At 47.1% G+C, this 17928-nt stretch overlaps 1 protein-coding gene across 3 annotated transcripts in view; it reads left to right on the top strand.

Moving 5' to 3' along the window:
* The first annotated feature begins 164 nt into the window (after nucleotides 1-164).
* The window catches only part of TNPO3 (transportin 3), a 60018-nt gene continuing 42254 nt past the window's right edge, over nucleotides 165-17928 (top strand). For 2 of the 3 annotated variants that reach the window (XM_029073340.2, XM_029073339.2), the window contains exon 1: nucleotides 165-417. In XM_029073340.2, the coding sequence (XP_028929173.1) occupies nucleotides 298-417 (120 nt within the window). In that variant the 5' untranslated portion in view covers nucleotides 165-297. Of the gene's footprint in view, nucleotides 418-16408; nucleotides 16536-17928 lie in introns of all 3 variants that reach the window. The other variant, XM_029073341.2, reaches the window with a different exon arrangement.

Below are 17928 nucleotides of genomic sequence, written 5' to 3'. Positions count from 1 at the left end.
GGGCGCGCGGGGCCGGGCCCGGTAGAGCAGATCGGCGGGGCGGCGGGCGCAGCGGGAGCCCGAGCCCTCCGTCCGGCCCCGGAGCGGCGGAGGAGAGGGGCGGAACCCGAGGGCCGCGGGGCGGTGTTTCCGGGCGGGGACGGCCTGCCGGCGCACCCCCCTCCCCGCCCCGGTAACGGCCGAGGAGGAGCAGGAGGAGGAGATGGCGCCGGCCGGGGAGCGGCCGCCGCCGCGCCAGTGAAGAGACGGGGCCGCCGAGCGGGAGGACGAGGACGAGCAGCCGCCGGAGCCGCCGCCATGGAAGGGGGGAAGCCGAGCCTGCAGCTGGTGTACCAGGCGGTGCAGGCGCTCTACCACGACCCGGACCCCAGCGGCAAGGAGCGCGCCTCCTTCTGGCTGGGGGAGTTACAGCGCTCGGTAAGATCGGGGGGCAGCGGGGGGCAGCGGGGGGCAGCGGGGGGCACCGCCCGGCACCGCCCGCCCCGACGCCCCACCAACTGCCCCGCCCGGGAGCCCCTTCCCCTCCCCCTTCTCTCCCCCCTCTTCATGACCAGGCTATTTCCCGGGCGCCCGCTAAGTGCCAAGCACTGTCCTAAGCGCTGGGAGACGCACGGGGTGATCAGGTTGTCCCACGTGGGGCTCCCCAGCCTTCACCCCCATTTTACAGCTGAGGTCCCCGAGGCCCAGAAAATTATAATAAGGATGGTATTTAAGGGCTTACGAGGTGCCAAGCACTGTCCTAAGCGCACGGGGTGATCAGGTTGTCCCACGTGGGGCTCCCCAGCCTTCACCCCCATTTTACAGATGAGGTCCCCGAGGCCCAGAAAATTACAATAAGGATGGTATTTAAGGGCTTACGAGGTGCCAAGCACTGTCCTAAGCGCCGGGGGACGCACGGGTGATTAGGTTGTCCCACGTGGGGCTCCCAGCCTTCACCCCCATTTTACAGATGAGGTCACCGAGGCACAGAGAATAATAATGAGGATGGTATTTAAGGGCTTACGAGGTGCCAAGCACTGTCCTAAGCGCCGGGGGACGCACGGGTGATCAGGTTGTCCCACGTGGGGCTCCCAGTCTTCACCCCTATTTTACAGATGAGGTCACTGAGGCACAGAAAATAATAATGGTATTTATTAAGCGCGTACTGTGTGCCAAGCACTGTCCTAAGCGCTGGGGATCACAGGGCGATCAGTTTGTCCCATGGGGGGCTCCCAGTCTTCTCCCCCATTTTACAGATGAGGTCACCGAGGCGTAGAGAATAATAATGATAATGATGGTATTTAAGGGCTTACTAGGTGCCAAGCACCCCCCTAAGCGCTGGGGGACACTCAGGGTAAGCAAACTGTCCCACTTGGGGCTCCCAGTCTTCATCCCCATTTTGCAGATGAGGTCACCGAGGCATAGAGAATAATGCTAATGGTATCTGTTAAGGGCTTAGTAGGTGCCAAACACTGTCCTAAGCGCTGGGGGCCATACAGGGTGATCAGACTGTCCTGCGTGGGGCTCTCAATCTTCAAGAAGGCATAGAGAATAATAATAATGATGGTATTTAAGTGCTTACTAGGTGCCAAACACTATTCTAAGTGCTAGGGTGGATATAAGCAAATCGGGTTGGACACAGTCCCTGTTCCAAGTGGGGCTCACCGCCAGAATCCCCATTTTACAGATGAGGTAACTGAGGCCCAGGAGAAGTGAAGTGACTTGCCCAAGGTCACACAGTAGACAATTAGCGGGGTCGGAATTCGAATCCACATCCTAGAGCCCGGGCCTGGGAGTCAGAAGGTCATGGGTTCAAATCCCGGCTCCGCCATTTGTCTGCTGTGATTTTAGGTAAGTCAGTTGACTTGTCTGTGCCTCGGTTCCCTCATCTGTAAAATGGAGATTGAGATTGAGAGTCCTCTGTGGGATTGGGACTGTGTACAACCCGATTTGCTTGTATCCACCCCAGAGCTTAGTACAGTGCCTGGTAAATAGTAAGCACTTAACAAATACCATAATTATTATTATTATTATTATTATTAAGGTTCCAGCCTTGCTGCTCCCCAGGAAGAACCAGGCCCACCCTCGGCAGCACCCCAAACTCCGCCACGACCCCCGATCTCTACTTCTCTTTAGACCGTAAGCTTGTCTTGGCAGGGAATGTCTGCTTATTGTTACATCGTACTCTCCCAAGTGTTTTGTACTGTGCTCTGCACACAGGAAGCACGATTGAAGGAGTGAATGAATGAATGCTTCCCATTCATAATTCTCCGTTCTGAACCCCAGATGTCCATTATGGACGGGGAACGTGTCTGCCGATTTTGTTATGTTGTGCTTAGAGCAGTGCTGTGCGCTCAATAAGCGCTCAGTAAGCGCTCAGTAAATCCCACTGTTAGATTGACCTTCATTTCCTGCACTTGACTTTGTTTCTTCCCCTCTGCACCCCTCTCCCTGGTCTAGCCCTCATAGGTTTCCCCTTTCTTTTTTCCGACAATCGGTAGTACTTATTAATCACCTAGTGTGTGCCTAGTGTGTAGTAGGCGCTTGGAAGAGAACAGTAGAGACAGCGGTCCAGGCGTTTTCAATCCAACTCCTCGATTGACCCCGACCCCCTTTTCCGATGAGCCGAGTCCCAGAGATCTCGACCCTTGAGCAACTGTTAAACGCCATGAGAAGGACAAACGTTACTCAGGTTGACATAATATTATTAAAATCTGTGCCATTTCCCCGGGTTTTGCTTTTTCTCCTCCCCCCCCCCCCAACATTCCGCCTTCTTAATTTTCCTTTAGTCCCTTTCATTTCTTGGTTCAAAAAGTAAATATTCCAGTCGGCACTGATGAGCTGAGTGTCTTGCTGGTACCCCACTACGGGGACGGAGAAGTGGTAAAAATCGAAACAGTCAAACATCCTTTCGTTAACTCGTATGAAAGCTTGGTGGAGGGGGTGAAGTGTATTTCTCTTGTCTCTAACCTAGGGATTGTTTGACCGTCGCTCATCCGTCCATTATATATCCATTATGCTATATTCAGCCAATGTGTAAGGAGTTTAGAGTCTTAATTTTTTATCAAGAACGTTAATGTTGAAAAGTGGTTATTAGGATGGACAGTGGTTTTTATTGGTGGTTTTTTTTTTCTCCTCCCCACCCTTTTTGGTCATTTTCCAGTACGTTAGCACCTAGAGTGCCGTGGCACGGAGTAAGTAGGAAAAGAACAGACCCTTGCTCGCTTTTGCTCCTTGTTAGCAGCTCTGGTAAAGGCTTGGTGGGGGAAGTGACTTGAACTCGTGATTAAAATAAGGTTTGGGAATTGTCAGTGGATAGGAAGTAAGCACAGTGAGCCAATGGGGAGAGCCTCGGAAGATCTGAATTCTATTTTTAACAGTGGGCACTTCATGTAGCCTCCCTTTTCTCATCTGTGAAAGAATAATAATAGTAGCCCCACCCTATTCCTCAGGAATGTCAGGAGGACAAAAGGAGTTGCTGATTTCTCTAAATAATATGGTGCATTAATTTTTTCCAAGGGGCTTTGATGTCAGTGTGTCTATTGTATTGTACTCTCCCAAGAGCTTAGAACAGTGCTTGGCACATAGTAAGCGCTTAATATCAACATTATTATTATTATTATTATTATTATTATTATTAAGCACCCAATAAATACAATTTGACAGTTATTTAATTTTTACACGCAGTTCCTATCTCCATAATTGTGGCTTAACTAGACCCAGCATTTATGGCATTTTATATTTTCAACTTTTGATGACTTCCTATCTGTTATTCTTGTGAAATAGTTCCTTATTATGCATAGAAAGAGTGAAGGGCTGAGGAATGCAAATGACTTTGCCTATAATGACAGAGTTGGAGTTTGCCCTCAGTTTGTTGATGAGTTCAGTGAACCTCTCAAGCTATGGAAAGGATGAATAAGTTGATAACTGGCAGGCAGTTTTGAAAGGTTTCTGTCAGCACCAAGGCTGTTTTTTCTCCTCTATAGAGGAGAGAGAGCACATGGCTGGCCTCGAGTTTTCTCGGGTCGGCTTCACAAGCAGAAGTTGCTTCAAGAAGAAATTGTCTATCTATCCTTCAGGAAATTATAAAAGAACTTTTTTAAAAAAAGTCAAGTCATGAAGCCCACCAGTTTTATTTCCGTGGACCTGTGACAGGAAGGAAACAAAGCTGCTGCTAATAAGCACTATTTTTGTGGGGGTTGGGAGGAGGCGGTGCTTAACAAGTAGTTAGAAGATGATTAATACAGATAGTCCCTGTCCCACCTGGGGCTCATAGTCTACGTACCCCAAGTGTTTTTTTTGAGGGTAGTAAACAGTGAAGTTGGGAATAACTTAAAGTGTGTGGGGATGGGTTATTTTCTTAGAGAAGCAGCATGATGTAGTGGATAGAGCATGGGCCTGGGAGTTGAAAGGTCATGAGTTCTAATTTCGGCTCTGCCCCTTGTCTGCTGTGTGACCTTGTGCAAGTCACTTCACTTTCTGGGCCTCAGTTGCCTCATCTGTACAATGGGGATTGAGACTGTGAGCCCCAAGTGGGATAGGGACTGTATCCAACCCAATTTGCTTGTTTTCCCCACACCCCCAGCGCTTAGTATAGTGCCTGGCACATAGTAAGTGCTTAACAAATACCATAATTATTATTATTGTTATTTTTTATTATTATTATAAATATAGATCAGTCTTTTCCTAAGTTAAGGTCTGTTCCTTGATCATTTTATTTAAAATACTAGCCATTTACCACCAAAGGGTAATGGGGCTCACTTAGAGTGTGAGCCCCATGTGGACAAGGACTGTGTCCAATCTGATTAACTTGAATCTACCCCGGTGCTTAGAACAGTGCTTGACACATAGTAAGTGCTTAACAAAGGTAATAATAGTGCCATCCAGCATTTCCTGTGCCAGGCCTCTTTGAAGTTTGGTCAATTTTCCTATAACGTGGAGGTTGTGTTTTAGAACCCCGTGTTAAAGAAAATGCATATTTTAGTCCTCGCCCCATGTGTGTTGCCTGTTGGATGGGCACAGTTCCATGTGTTTCCTACCATGTGGCAGTCTAACCAGTCAGTCCATTGTCTTGAGCACGTAATGTGTGCAGAGCACTGTACTGCGTGTTTGCGAGAGTACGTCAGAATTAGTAAGACATGATTTCCGACCTCAAGGACAGACCATGTTGTCAGAAGAGCTTTCCGTAATTGTCCCGCCATGTTACATCCCAAAACTCCTCGTGAAAATATACCTTCCGGTAGAACTTTCTGAATCTCGAAGAAATATTTCTTTGTTCCGATGAAGATTTTTGTTGGCTGTGTACTTATTGGGGCCGGTGCTGGCTGGATGGCCATATCGGTTTGAACAAAGTGGGATGACCTGGCTAATCAAGCCTCCCGGAGATGTAGGAAGCATTGGAGGGTTGGCCACTCTTCCACAAAATATAAACTGTGTAAACTCAGAGTGGACCAGAAACGTCTGTCTAGGGAAGGGAGGGTTAACAGAAAAGATAGGCAGGAAGCTGCTCTTTCACGGGAACAATGAAGCAGCAAATCAAATCAAACCGGGCCCTGGGGACTGATGGACCAAATTACCTTGGCATAGTGTGATTTGGTTTGGCTTCCGTTTCTTGGGGAATTTTCTCCCTCGTATATCAGATTACACAGGTTAGAGGTCATAGTATATCCCCTTCTGGATTCCTCACGTGCTTTTTTAATGGTATTTGTTAAGCGCTTATTATGTGCCAGTCAGTGGTCTGAGCAATGGGATAGATATAAGGTGATCAGATTGGACACAGCCCATGTCCCACATGGGGCTCACAGTCTTAATCCTCATTTTACAGATGAGGTAACTGAGACCCAGAGAAGTGAAGTGACTAGCTCAAGGTCACACAGCCGACTAGCGGTGGAGCCAGGTTTAGAACCGAGGTCCTGACTGCCATCAGGCCACGCTGCTACTTTCTCCCTTTAGAACTCCCGGCGCTTTCTCTTTGGACCTCTCCCTTTATGTGGGGGGGCCTCGGTTTCTTGGTTGGTGTGACTCTGATTTATCTTGAAATCCAGGGGTTTGAACGTACAATCCTGCTCCCCCGAGCCATGTGACCACCAAAACAAGACACACCTTTGAAAGCCAAGCTGCTTTCTCCGGAGAGGAGGAAGTACCCTTTCTTGCCCTCTCTCCCTCTTCCACCTCTCACTTGGGGCAGATTAGGGAGTGCCAGAAAGGCAAGCAGCCTGCGTATACGCGGCCCCAGCGATTGCATTTCTATTGCTATTGTAGTAGAGTCTTGCCTTGGAGCCCTGGTTGCTCAGCCTGGCATTCTTCCTGGCAGCTGGCTGGCTCGAGGCAGCTGGGGTCCTGGGCTAGGGGTGGTGGTCTGAAGATTTAGACTGTGCTGACAAGCTGCCAGGGACCGCCCCCCAGGGCTACTTGGAATTTACATTTCTAATGAGAAATGGGCACATCTGCGCTCTGGATCCGTACCTCTCGCTGTTGTCGGAGACAAGGGAAGAAAAGGTGTGGCAGCTGGTTTAGGCCATTTTGGTCACTTTTGCCTTCACCTTGCATTTATGAGGGGAGAAATTAAGAACTGCTTGGATGAGTAGAGCACTGGAGTAGGAAGGAAATTAGAAACAAATCAAGGGAACCATATGGATCCCAGATCCTTGAAGAAGGCAAAGAACTCTCCAGACTAAATGGTTAGCTCCCAGGGGGCAAGATCAGAGCTGGGCTAGAAGCCTCTGCTGCCCTTCGGCTGTTGGTTTGATGCCAGAGGAGGTTCTTTCTGTTTTTTTGGCAAATAGAAATATTGTCTGGTGTGTGCCAACCTGTTCGTATTTCTCAGAGGTCATAGTGTACTTGCAATACTTGTAGGTATCCTGTGATATCCCCGAGATTCCAAGATGAGGGAGGGTTATGAAGCCCTGTCTTTCATTTGAGTTTTTTTCTCCTGAGGGTTTTTTGGACTTGACCTATGATACTCTGACTTTCATTCATTCATTCAGTAGTATTTATTGAGCGCTTACTATGTGCAGAGCACTGTACTAAGCGCTTGGAATGAACAAGTCGGCAACAGATAGCACGGGGGACCAGAGGAGTTTAGTTGAACTGCCAGAAACCATAGGGGCAGTACCTGGTTTGCATAAGATGTGTCGATTCTGGTTGTTTTCCTATTTTAAAGCGATTGCTCCAGCGAAGTTCAGTCTTTGCCCCCATCCCTAGATGATGGTTTTGCTCTGGCCTGGGCTTGGAGATGCCAGTCTGAACCCTGGGGTTGCAGGAGATCCTGATATGCTGTGTTGTTCAGTTCGTGGCTCATTGCCAAGTTGGACTGCTGTAGGGTCTGACCAGGTATATGATTTGGTCTAGGACTCCGGGGAGCATCACGGACCCACCCGGCAGTAATTTCGGTCCTAACATATGCCCTTCACTGGCTTTTCACCTTAGGTCCTCCTGTACCTGGGAATGGTGACGTGGGATCCTTTTTTTGCCAAGTGTTCTGCCCTGCAACTTTTTGAGCAACGAGGAGACGACCGGTTTCAGAGATTCCAGTCGCCCAACTCTTGATCGTAGGCGACTGGTTCTCTGGGATTGAGGAGGAGCTTTGCAGGCCAGGACCTGAAGTCTTCTGAGCGTAGGTTGAGGTAGTGGCCTTCTTGTTTGTCCCTCCCTGGAATGGTGTCCTATCTGGTATGTCAGTCAGAAGGGTGGAGAATGATCTCTAACTCAGGATGTTTATTTGAAAATAAACTACTCAGAAGTAAGAGGCCAGAATTGGACCCAGATGCTTTTCTCTCAAGAATTCTTTTTTTCCTCCCTAAGGCAAGTATTTTTCCTCCTTTTCATCGTTCCAATTGTTGTGGAGATTGCTGTCAGAATCAGAGGTGGCTTCTGGGCTTCTGGCTCTGGAAACAAGCCTTGGAAGTAGAATTGGTTTGGCTTCCAGCTGCGTTTAGTTTCTCCTGCTGAGAGACTTTATGAGGGGCTGGCAACTTCCTTGTGATTCTTTTCTAAAATTTTTCCTCTCAGAATGGGCTTTTTGACCCTGCATCCCCTCTTTGTCTCGGAGGTGAGGAGGCCAGCCCTGAAAGTTCTTTAGTTTCAGGCCACCTAACAAAATAATGAAATTGAACCAAGAGCCCTTGGCTTAGTAACAGTCATCCGATCCGATTTCTTTTTAATGATACCTCCTCTTTTTTCCTTCACACTCTCCTTCGTCTTCCCACCAAATAAGTATCTGTCATCAACTGACAATCTGTTGTGTCAGACAAGCAGTGTCTGTTTCTGTGGTCTAGGTGGGACTGTTCAGAATTCCTTTTTCATTTCAGTCAAACCAGACCCACTCTGTCCTTATCTGGCTCGGAAGAATTGTATTTCCTGGGCTCAGAAAATTTTATCTTTCTAGCTTCAGGTCTTACGGTGCCACAGGACCCATCTGAGCCTCGAAGGGGTTAGGTGGGATTTTTTTGCTTTTTTTGTTCGGTATTCTCTGACCCCGTGCTCTGGAACCCTGGTTCTTGTATCGGGCATCCTGTGTATGGATTGCTGGGAGGCTCCTGGGGCCTTCCTCCTTGAAGGTCTTACTCAGTGAATGAATCATTGATTGGGTGGCCGGGGAAATTTCAGCCTCGAAGCTACTGCTGTTGGGTTCTTTGCCGTTCCTTGTTGGTTTTGTGAAGTCAGACTTTTCAAGACCGGTTGGCTTATTTATTGCTGAGATTTCTGGATTCCATTTTGCAGTTGAACCAGTGAGCTCCGTCCTAACCCTCAACTAAGTGTTCTAGCTAGTTGGCCTTAGTTTGAGGTATTTGGATAGGATTAATAAACAGCATTCACTCATCCCTTCTCGGTTCCTGGCAGCTAATGAATCTGTCTGCTTTCTGGGTTTATGTGTGTGCGTTTTTAAGGGTGTGTTCAGTGATTTCAGTGGAATTGGCAGTTTGAGCTATCCAGATAGAAATGAGTCATACAGAGCAACAGCGCGTCATTTAAAAAAAAAAAAAAAGCAAGAAGCTCTTTTCGCATGTGTTTGAAAGTGGATAATGAGGGGCTTAGGGGCAGCCAGTGAAAGGCTCGCTGGGCCAGAGCCACTGCACATTCACAGAAGCAGCCGTTTGAAAACCCGTGTAAAGGCTTTGTCAAGTGGACGGCCGGAATTAGATGGTTAAGTGGGAAAGATCCCCTAGTTGCAGTGCCTTTGAAACCCACTGCCATGAGGAGGGCTGTTGACTAGTAGCCACAGGGTTCGAGGGAGATGGCCCCTTGGGAAACGTCCAGGTGGGGAATTGGTGGCCCCCAGCCCAGGTCGGGAGAAAGGACGGCGAAGTGGGAAGGCTGGATGCTTATGGGGCCTCTAACTGGAGCACGTGACTGGGTTCCCCGGACATCTAAATGGAAGAGCAGCAGGCATGAGTACAGGGCAGGGAGCAGCATACAGGGCTCTTGGGTTCTTTCCAGCTGCATCGTTGGTTCCTGCTGGCGAATGGTCACATCTTTTGTGACTCACTTTTCCCTCCTGCAAAACGGGGACCAGCATATTTGAGGTCTAACCATCCCAACAGTCGATAAAGATCAGAGATCCGGGAAGGTGTTGAGCTCTGTCTGGTGAAGTGTGGTGGATAAGCATCAAGAATACAGCAGTGGACGTTATCTAGGGTATTTTCTGGAGATCTGAGATTTTGAAGAAGTTTTATTTGGGAGAGCGTTATTTGGGTCGGAATCAGTGGTTCTAAAACCAGGGGAAATAATTTTGATTTCTTATTTCTCCCATTGGTTCAGCAGGAAAAAATGGCTGACTCCCAGACACAGGTCATGGTAACTTCTTTTTGCCTTAGAGATTAAAGCGAGGTCACCGAGCCACCGGGTCTTGTAGGCATGGAGGCCCCAGGGTTAAGGGTGTTTTGCAAACCTCCACCACTGTTTGCATGTGGACTAGAGAATAGTAAATGGCACCTTGGTCTTTCTCTCACAACAATAAGCACTCTCCAGAGGGATTCTGTTAAAAATGCCAGCTTTGTAGTGATTTCACTTTGGCAAGCTCTAGCTTTCAAGTGGTGGCCTTCTCCTTTCTTCAAAGGTGGCTGTTGTTTCTACTCTTTTTTTTTTCCCACTCCCACCCTAAAAGCGAAGTGTCTCCTGGGCAGCAGGTCAGGCAGCACAAAGGAACAGAAGAGGATTTTTTTGTTTTCTAACATGGTATTTAGCGCTTCCTATGTGTCAAGCACTGTTCTGAGCGCTGGGGTAGATACAAGTTAATCAGGCCACATACAGTTCCTGTCAAATAAGAGGGAGAAGGTATTGAATTCCCAATTTTTGCACTTGAGAAATTGAGGCACAGAGAGGTTAAAGTGAGTTGCCCAAGGTCACACAGAAGACAAGTGGCGGAGCGAGATTAAAACCCAAGTCCTCTGACTCCCAGGCATTATCCACTAGGCCATGCTGCTTCCTAATCTGGGTTTGAACCCGAAGTATGAGCCTCTCTTCCCCTGGCCTGGTTCCAGCCAGCCCGGCTTTCTGGCATAGTTTCAAGATCTCTGCAAATCCGTTTCTCTCAGTCTCGTGGCCAAACAGCCACATTGGGGTCCCCAGAGCTATAAGTCATGCCCCTCTGCTTCTCTACTTTTTGGAAGACTTGGAGTTCTTTACTGATTTTTTTCCCTGCAGCCAGGGGCAAATAAGTGCCTCTGTTTCCCCATTTTGAAAGTAGAGATCGTACTCGCACATGAAGATGGCACAGAAAATGTCCTGTTTCATCTCGGCTAGGACTTTGAGGTTCACCTAGGCAATGCAGCAGTCGTGATGTTTTGCCACCTGTAACCGGTTCATATATCCTCATTAGGACTTTCCAGTTTGGCCCCTTTCAGCAAGTTTCTGTCCTTTGGACAGTGCTAAGTGCTTAGTCCAGTGTTCTGCACACAGTAAGTGCTCAATAAATGCCATCGATTGACTGATTTGCATGGCTACATTGTGATCCACCTCTGAAAAATGCTGTGACTGGAAATGCAGCCAGCTCAGCGAGGCCTCCAGAAAAATGAAATTCCATTTTTTGTGGGTGGGAAAAGTGTGTGGACCAGTGAAGCTCAAGCTATTGAACATTTGTTTGTATTTGTTAATTCAGGGTGAAGCACTTAAAAACAGTGCTTTGCACACAGTCAACCCTCAGTAAATCAGTTCCCTTTTCTGTGCCTCAGGTACCTCATCTATAAAGTAAAGATTAAGACTGTGAGTTCCATGTGGGATAGGGACTGTGCCCAACCTAATTATTTTGTATCTATCCCAGCACTTAGTACAGTGCCTGGTACTCAGTAAGTGCTTAACATCATTTAAAAAATCCCGCTAACTGACTAAAATTAGGTCTTTTTTCTCAACTCCTTCTGTTCCGTATTTGCTTCATATTCTTTTTTTGTTTATGTTTTTAAAGGTATTTGTGACGTGCTTACTATGTGTCAGGCACCGTGCTAAGTGCTGGGGTAGATATAAACTTATCAGGTTGGACACAGTCTTAATCCCCATTTTACAGATGAGGTAACAGGCACAGAGAAGTGAAGCGACTTACCCAAGGTCACAGAGCAGTCAAGTGTCGTAACTGAGATTAAAACTCAGGTCGCTCTGACTCTAAGGTCTGTGCTCTATCCACTAGGCCATGCTGCTTCTCATTTTCCACTCAGATCCTGATTTCAAGCATTTCAGGATCAGATATTTGTCCTGAGGAAAAGACAGCCATACTTTTGTCTCTGACTTGAAGCAGCCGCGAAGCCTGTTTATTCACTTTTGCATACACTGCAAATAATTTCTAATGACTTTTGCTTTAGAAAGAGATTCACATAAGGAATTTGGATTTGCAGATGTTTTATCTTTTTTTCTTTCCATGTTTCTTTGTGCTGGCACACTTGAAAGGGTTTAGTTCTTGAAGACTTGTGATTAAGTTAGCACGAGAGTGAGGATGGGTGATGTAAAAACAGCGGTGTTTGGGTGTGTATGTCTGTAGTATAAAATGGGTCAGATTCTTTTTTTCTTTATCTCAGGTCTAAGAGCCTTTGCATTTTAGAGTCCAACATGTGCAGCAATAGATTTTTGAATGGGACCGGCAACAAACCCAGGCCTAGATGGGCCAACACTGGCCCGAGCTTTACTCTCTGTCTCTGAGAGTTATTTTTTCTCACGCTCTCATCCTGTACCTGATTGTGGCACCACGGCCTTGTCTAAAAACAGTGTCCCCAAAGGTGGGAATGGCCCTTGCTCTGCAGCCCAAGACAGAAATAAAGAAGCAGCATGGCCTAGTGGATAGTGGATACTAGTGAATACAAGCCTGGGAGTCAAGGACCTGGGTTCTAATCCTGGCTTCACCAATCACATTTATTGAGCACTTACCGTGTGTAGAGCTTTGTACTAAGCACTTGGGAGAGTACATTATAACAGAGTTGGTAGACACAAGCGGGCTGAGCCTCTGCCCACAATGAGTTTATAATCTAGAGTATGCTTTGTGACCTTGGGCAAATCATTTCACTTTTGGGCCTGTTACCACATCTGTAAAACGGGGTTTAAGACCGTGAACCCCATGTAGATCAGGGATTGTGTCCAACCTGATGAGCTTGTATCTATTCCAGTACTCAGTACAGTGCCCGGCACATAGGAAAACATTTAACAAATGCCATAAAAAAAAAAGAAACATAGAGAATAACTTCTAAAATCCAGTTAGAATTCTGGCCATCACAAAGGAGACCAGCTTTGGATCTCCATGGCCCAGAGCTTCAGCTTTTATGAAGGAAAACCCATCTCTGAGACCTCTTCTAAACCAGAGAGAGATTAAGGTCTGTCTGTAGTGAGACCAGTGACAGTATTTGATTTGATTGTTTAGTTGCAGGGCTGTTTTGAAGAAGGAGGAAGAAAAGGGAAGAAGTCATTGGTTCATCTTCCAAAGCTGTAATGTTTTTGACAGCCCCAACAAGCTTTGGTCTTCAGAGCAGGATTGGCAGAGAATTAGATTGATTTCCATCCTGGAGCAGCCTCACTTCTGTTTCATTAACTCCCTGGGTATGAGGCATGTTAATTTGATAAAGATGTTAAATGGAGTCCATTAGAGAGTCAGAAAGCAAGTGTTGTGAGGACAGAGGAGGTCAGGAGATGGTTTAGCCGGGTCACACCTGGGGAGTTTTCAGTACTCTACCAGTCTCAACTATGGGAGGGAGAGTCGAGCAGAGGCATATCCATTCCTAGCTTGGGCAGTGGCTAGCGAAAGACAATCTGCTACAAGTCAAAACTCCCCAGTGCTGGGCAGCAGTGGCAGGGGAGAGAGTCGAGGGCAGAGTCTCAAGTTTACCAGGTGGAAGGAGGCAATGGTAAAGCACTTCCCTATTTTTACCAAGAAAACTCTAAGGATCCACTGCCAGACTGGTTGCTGATGGAGGTGGGGCTTCCCGGGAGAGATGCGTCCATGGCATCGTTATGGGTCAGAGACGACCCGATAGCATAAAACAAGAGTAGAAGAAAATCTCAGCCTGGTCCCTTTCAGGCGTGATAGATGCAGCGTGGAGTGGCGGGCGGTGGTGAGATCTCTTTCTTTCTCCATCTTCTCAGTGGTGTATACATATGTTTATATTGCTGTGCAAGTGAGAGTTTTTGTTGCCATAACGTCTAGATAACATCTTGGCTTCTCCCCCCCCACCCTCCCTGAAGATTTCATATGATGTTTTATGATCATTAAATAGGTCTTATTATAGAGCTCTCCATTGTTATTCCCTGGGTGCCTGTCCAGGATAAAGTAACAGAAGGAAAAAACCCAACCTTTTTAAATGTAAGTTGAGGTTTGATCCCCGAGGAAACCTCCAGGTAGAAGAGGCAAGAATTCTATTACTATGACTAGCGCAACCATTATTATACAGTATTTTCAAGGCTGTAGAGTCACAGAAGGGAGAATGTGTCCTGAATGATTACTGGGTACCTTCCTTAGCTTCTCTCTTTTCCCATGGCTCCTTCTTCACCAAAGGCCAGGGTCTCTCTACTTTGCCATCTTTCTGCAATTCCCTGGACCCCCCCCCCCCCCAAATATTAGTCTTCCTTTTCGTCTCCTCCTTCCCGTGTGTCACCTTGAGCTGGCTCTGCTTACTCCATTCACTTCCCCAGTTCACTGTGCTCTTCTCATCTCCTCTACTTCCCCCTCCACCCTGACTCCCTCTGGCTTGCTACCGCTTTGCCCATACTTTCCCAGCTTTCTCTACCATAACTACTGCAGTGGTAAGACCTATTTTTATGTTTTAACCACCACCGTTCCTGCCATCTTTGCTGTCAGACAGCGTGCCTTTGCTATGAAAATGAAGGAGTGTCTGTGCTGCGGGGGAAGGGCAAAGCCAACTTCCCTAACATTTTACTCTGCTGCCTTGTATTAAAGACGGCCTCTTCCCCGGCCACCACCTCATGTGAATCTGCCGTGGCCACCATATGCCTCTCTTCACTTACCTCTCCCTCTTGCTACCACCATGTTGTCTGTCTATTGATCTGAGCAGGCACCATGAAAGAGTTACACATTTTACAGTGGTGTTTATTGGACTCGTTAGACACTCTTCAGCGAAAAGGGGCCCATTTCCCATTGCGAAAAGAGCTTGCTTCCTCAAGACCCTGGCCACGTCACCCTATCAGCCAACTCGGTAGCCATGCCTTTATCTGAAATTTGTCTTTCCGTTTTCAGTTATTTAGGTGTTTTGGGCCTCAGCTTCCTCAGATGCGTAATATAAAGTGGTACAGGATCCCCAAGTCAAAGCCTGAAATATATCTGCTGTTATATCTGGTGTGATTGATTTTAGATACCGAAAGGGGATTTGAGAGGAAGAGTGAAGGAGTGAGCCCTGTGTATTTTTGGGTCAGGATAATTTTCCAGATTTAATTGGACAGTTTAGTTAATTTAATAATGACATTTGTTAAGCGCTTACTATGTGCAAAGCACTGTTCTAAGCGTTGGGGAGGATACAAGGTGATCAGGTTGTCCCACGTGGGGCTCAGAGTCTAAATCCCCATTTTACAAAGAGGTAACTGGGGCACAGAGAAGTTAAGTGACTTGCCCAAAGTCACACAGCTGACAAGCGGGCTGAACTGGGATTTGAGCCCATGATGTCTGACTCCCAAGCCCGTGCTCTTTGCATTTAGCCACGTCTGGACTGGCCATTTTTCAGTCTAGAGGAGTATAGATTTGTTAGCAATCTCCGTGGGCCTACTTGGTAGACTCCCTTGTTGGCTTGATTTCTGAAGATGTGGTACGGTGCCCGACCTCAGCTGTTCTAGCTGCTTGTAACAAACAAAGAGGAGTCAAAAAGTTAAATGGTAGCGTTAGAATTAAAGGGTTCATGGCATTGCTTGGCTAGCCATTCAGTATGGGGAAAGGAGGATGCAGAATGGGATTTGGAATAAAATCAAGGGGAAGATGTAGTCCTGCTCTCTTACAGAGAGGAGCTTGGCGTCAAATCATGAAAATGGGGCAAGTCAAAGCAAAGGCTAAGATCAGATCTATTCTTATCTCTGTTTTGGCCGAATGGAGGGATGTTGCCATTTGCCGAACTGCTGAACAGATCTCAGGCTGTGTTTCCTTTTTAATTGCCATTGTCAGGAGGAGAACCGCAAACCGTTTTAGACCCTCGTGTAAATTCCTGAAGCTGGCATGTCTAAAACAAGTTTGGATTTTTAAAATGCAAGAGATTCCCAAGATAATGCATTTCACAGTAGTGAAGTGACAGTTTCAAAGAATCTCAGAAAAAGTGTACTTTTGCAATTTATCATAAATTTCAAAATAACAAACAGTGAAAATGAAAATACCATCCCTTCCACTTCCCCCAAGTTCCATGTGTGCACAACACTACTCCTCACAGCAAACTTGGGTGGAATATCCAGGATTCCCGAGTTGTGTTCTGCCCGCCTGCCCATGCTTGGAGTCGTGCCCCCTGCGGTGGCAGGCCTCAGGTGAGGGAAGACCCCTGTGAGGCCTTCTTGGACAGCAGAGGCCCAGCCCAGCTTCCTCTCCCCTTGCCTTACTTTCCCTGCGCCTCTCAGCTGGTGGGGCATCGGGTGAAGAGCCTCAGGCAATGTGCAGTAGAAAGAAATTTCAAAAGAATGAACAGGTTAGGGTAGACGCTTGGGGGTGCCTTATGATGTGAGCTTACGGAAACAACTTTGGTGTTGTTATTTTTTTTTTAAAGAGAAATACCTGAAAAATTCCTTGTGGTATTTGCACCCACTTTTCTAAGAAAATCAACATTTTGGATATATTTTGGCTGTGTGACCCTGACTTTGGTGTATTCCGAGTATCTTGGCTCTCATCACTTTTGTGAATATCGCAAACTTGCGTCCAGTTTGGGCCCTCTTGGGTTTGTCCCCACAGAGCCTGATCCGGGTGGTGGGGCTGTCTTACCTTGGTGGTCATAGGAAAGAATGATTTAACAAAGCTGCTGTTTCCTAACCTTAGTGACCCGGTCAACCATTTTCTGGATAGCTCCAAGTGAAACCCAGAGATAGAGAAGCATTACAACATGTCATTTCTCCAAATCTTGATGGAGCGGAATTGGAGGAAAACTCAAACTCAAAGTGAGATGGTAGGTAGAATGAGGTTCCTTCTTAGATAATCAATCATATTTATTGAGCACTTATTATGTGCAGAGCACTGTACTAAGCATTTGGGATAGTACAATGTAGGAGTTGATAGACATGTTCCCTACGTATAATGAATTTACAATCTAGAAGAGTAGAGTGCTTTCTAGTGCATAATTGCAGGGTCCCAGTGGGTGGTGGGCATGGGATTTTGCTGGCCCTGCTCTTCCTAGCTTTTTAAAGGGGTGCAGTGTTCTCTCTGAAGCTATGAGTCCTTGACAGAGGCAGGATTGGAACTTAACTTTTTCCCACCCAGAAGACTCCCCACCTCGTCGAACTTTTCCATTCTGTCTTGTAACTTTGCCTGAGAATGACTCTCCCCGCCACTGTATCAAAGGGGTTGTTTTTCTAGTTGGTCACTATGAAAATCCCAGGTGGAGCAGCCAGTCTGCTCCCCTTTGGTGTTGGGGTACCAAGGAGCAAACTCCCCGAGGCAATGTCGGGATTCCTTACAGATGATGGCCATAAGCAAAACTTGCTTCGGCTCTGAATTCACCTGGTTTTATAAGGGAGATTTGGATTCTGCTGCTTTTTATTTGCCATCGGAAAAGCCCAGCTAGTGTATTATTGAAAGACAGCACTTAAGTCACAGAGCTGCTTTAACCATGGTGTGAAAGGGGGAGCAGACCATGGGGTTCAGGTAGCCTACAGCACCCCCCGCCCCGACATACACACACACACACACACACACACACACACACACACACCCCTCTTCTTTATTCTCCTGCAGTATCAGAGAAGGGAGAGTACGTTCAAGCCGAAATGGATACCTGAGAATGCCGAGGTTTTTCCCGGCTGTCATTCAGAATAAAACAGTGTGGGCTGCCCCCTCCCTCCCCCCGACCCCAGGCAGCTGAATTGCTCACAGGGTGTCTACCTCAGTTAGTTGACAGTCAGACTTTGGCGCTGATTCGGGGCAGGAGGTAATTGCATTTCAAATCGGCAGCCTCAGCAGAATAGCTGTACTTGGATGGAATTTTAAGCTGGAGCCGTAGGCGTACTTGGGTTACCGCAGCATGGCTCAGTGGAAAGAGCCCGGGCTTGAGAGTCAGAGGTCATGGATTCTAGTCCCGGCTTCACTTGCCAGCTGTGTGACTTTGGGCAAGTCGCTTAACTTCTCTGTGTCTCAGTTACCTTATCTGTAAAATGGGGATTAAAACTGAGAGCCCTAAGTGGAACAGGGATTGTGTCCAAAGTGATTAGGTTGCATCTACCTCAGTGCTTAGTAAGCACATAGTTAGCGCTTAACAAATACTGTTAAGAAGGAAAAAAAGAAGCATCATATGGTTGACTTCCAAGATGAGTCCTCAGCTCAAGTCAGATTATGACCAAAACTAG

Source organism: Ornithorhynchus anatinus, chromosome 10 (genome assembly GCF_004115215.2).
Source record: "Ornithorhynchus anatinus isolate Pmale09 chromosome 10, mOrnAna1.pri.v4, whole genome shotgun sequence".
Lineage (NCBI taxonomy): Eukaryota > Metazoa > Chordata > Mammalia > Monotremata > Ornithorhynchidae > Ornithorhynchus > Ornithorhynchus anatinus.
The sequence above is the reverse complement of the archived record's forward strand: the minus strand, read 5'-3'. Positions and strand labels throughout refer to the sequence as shown.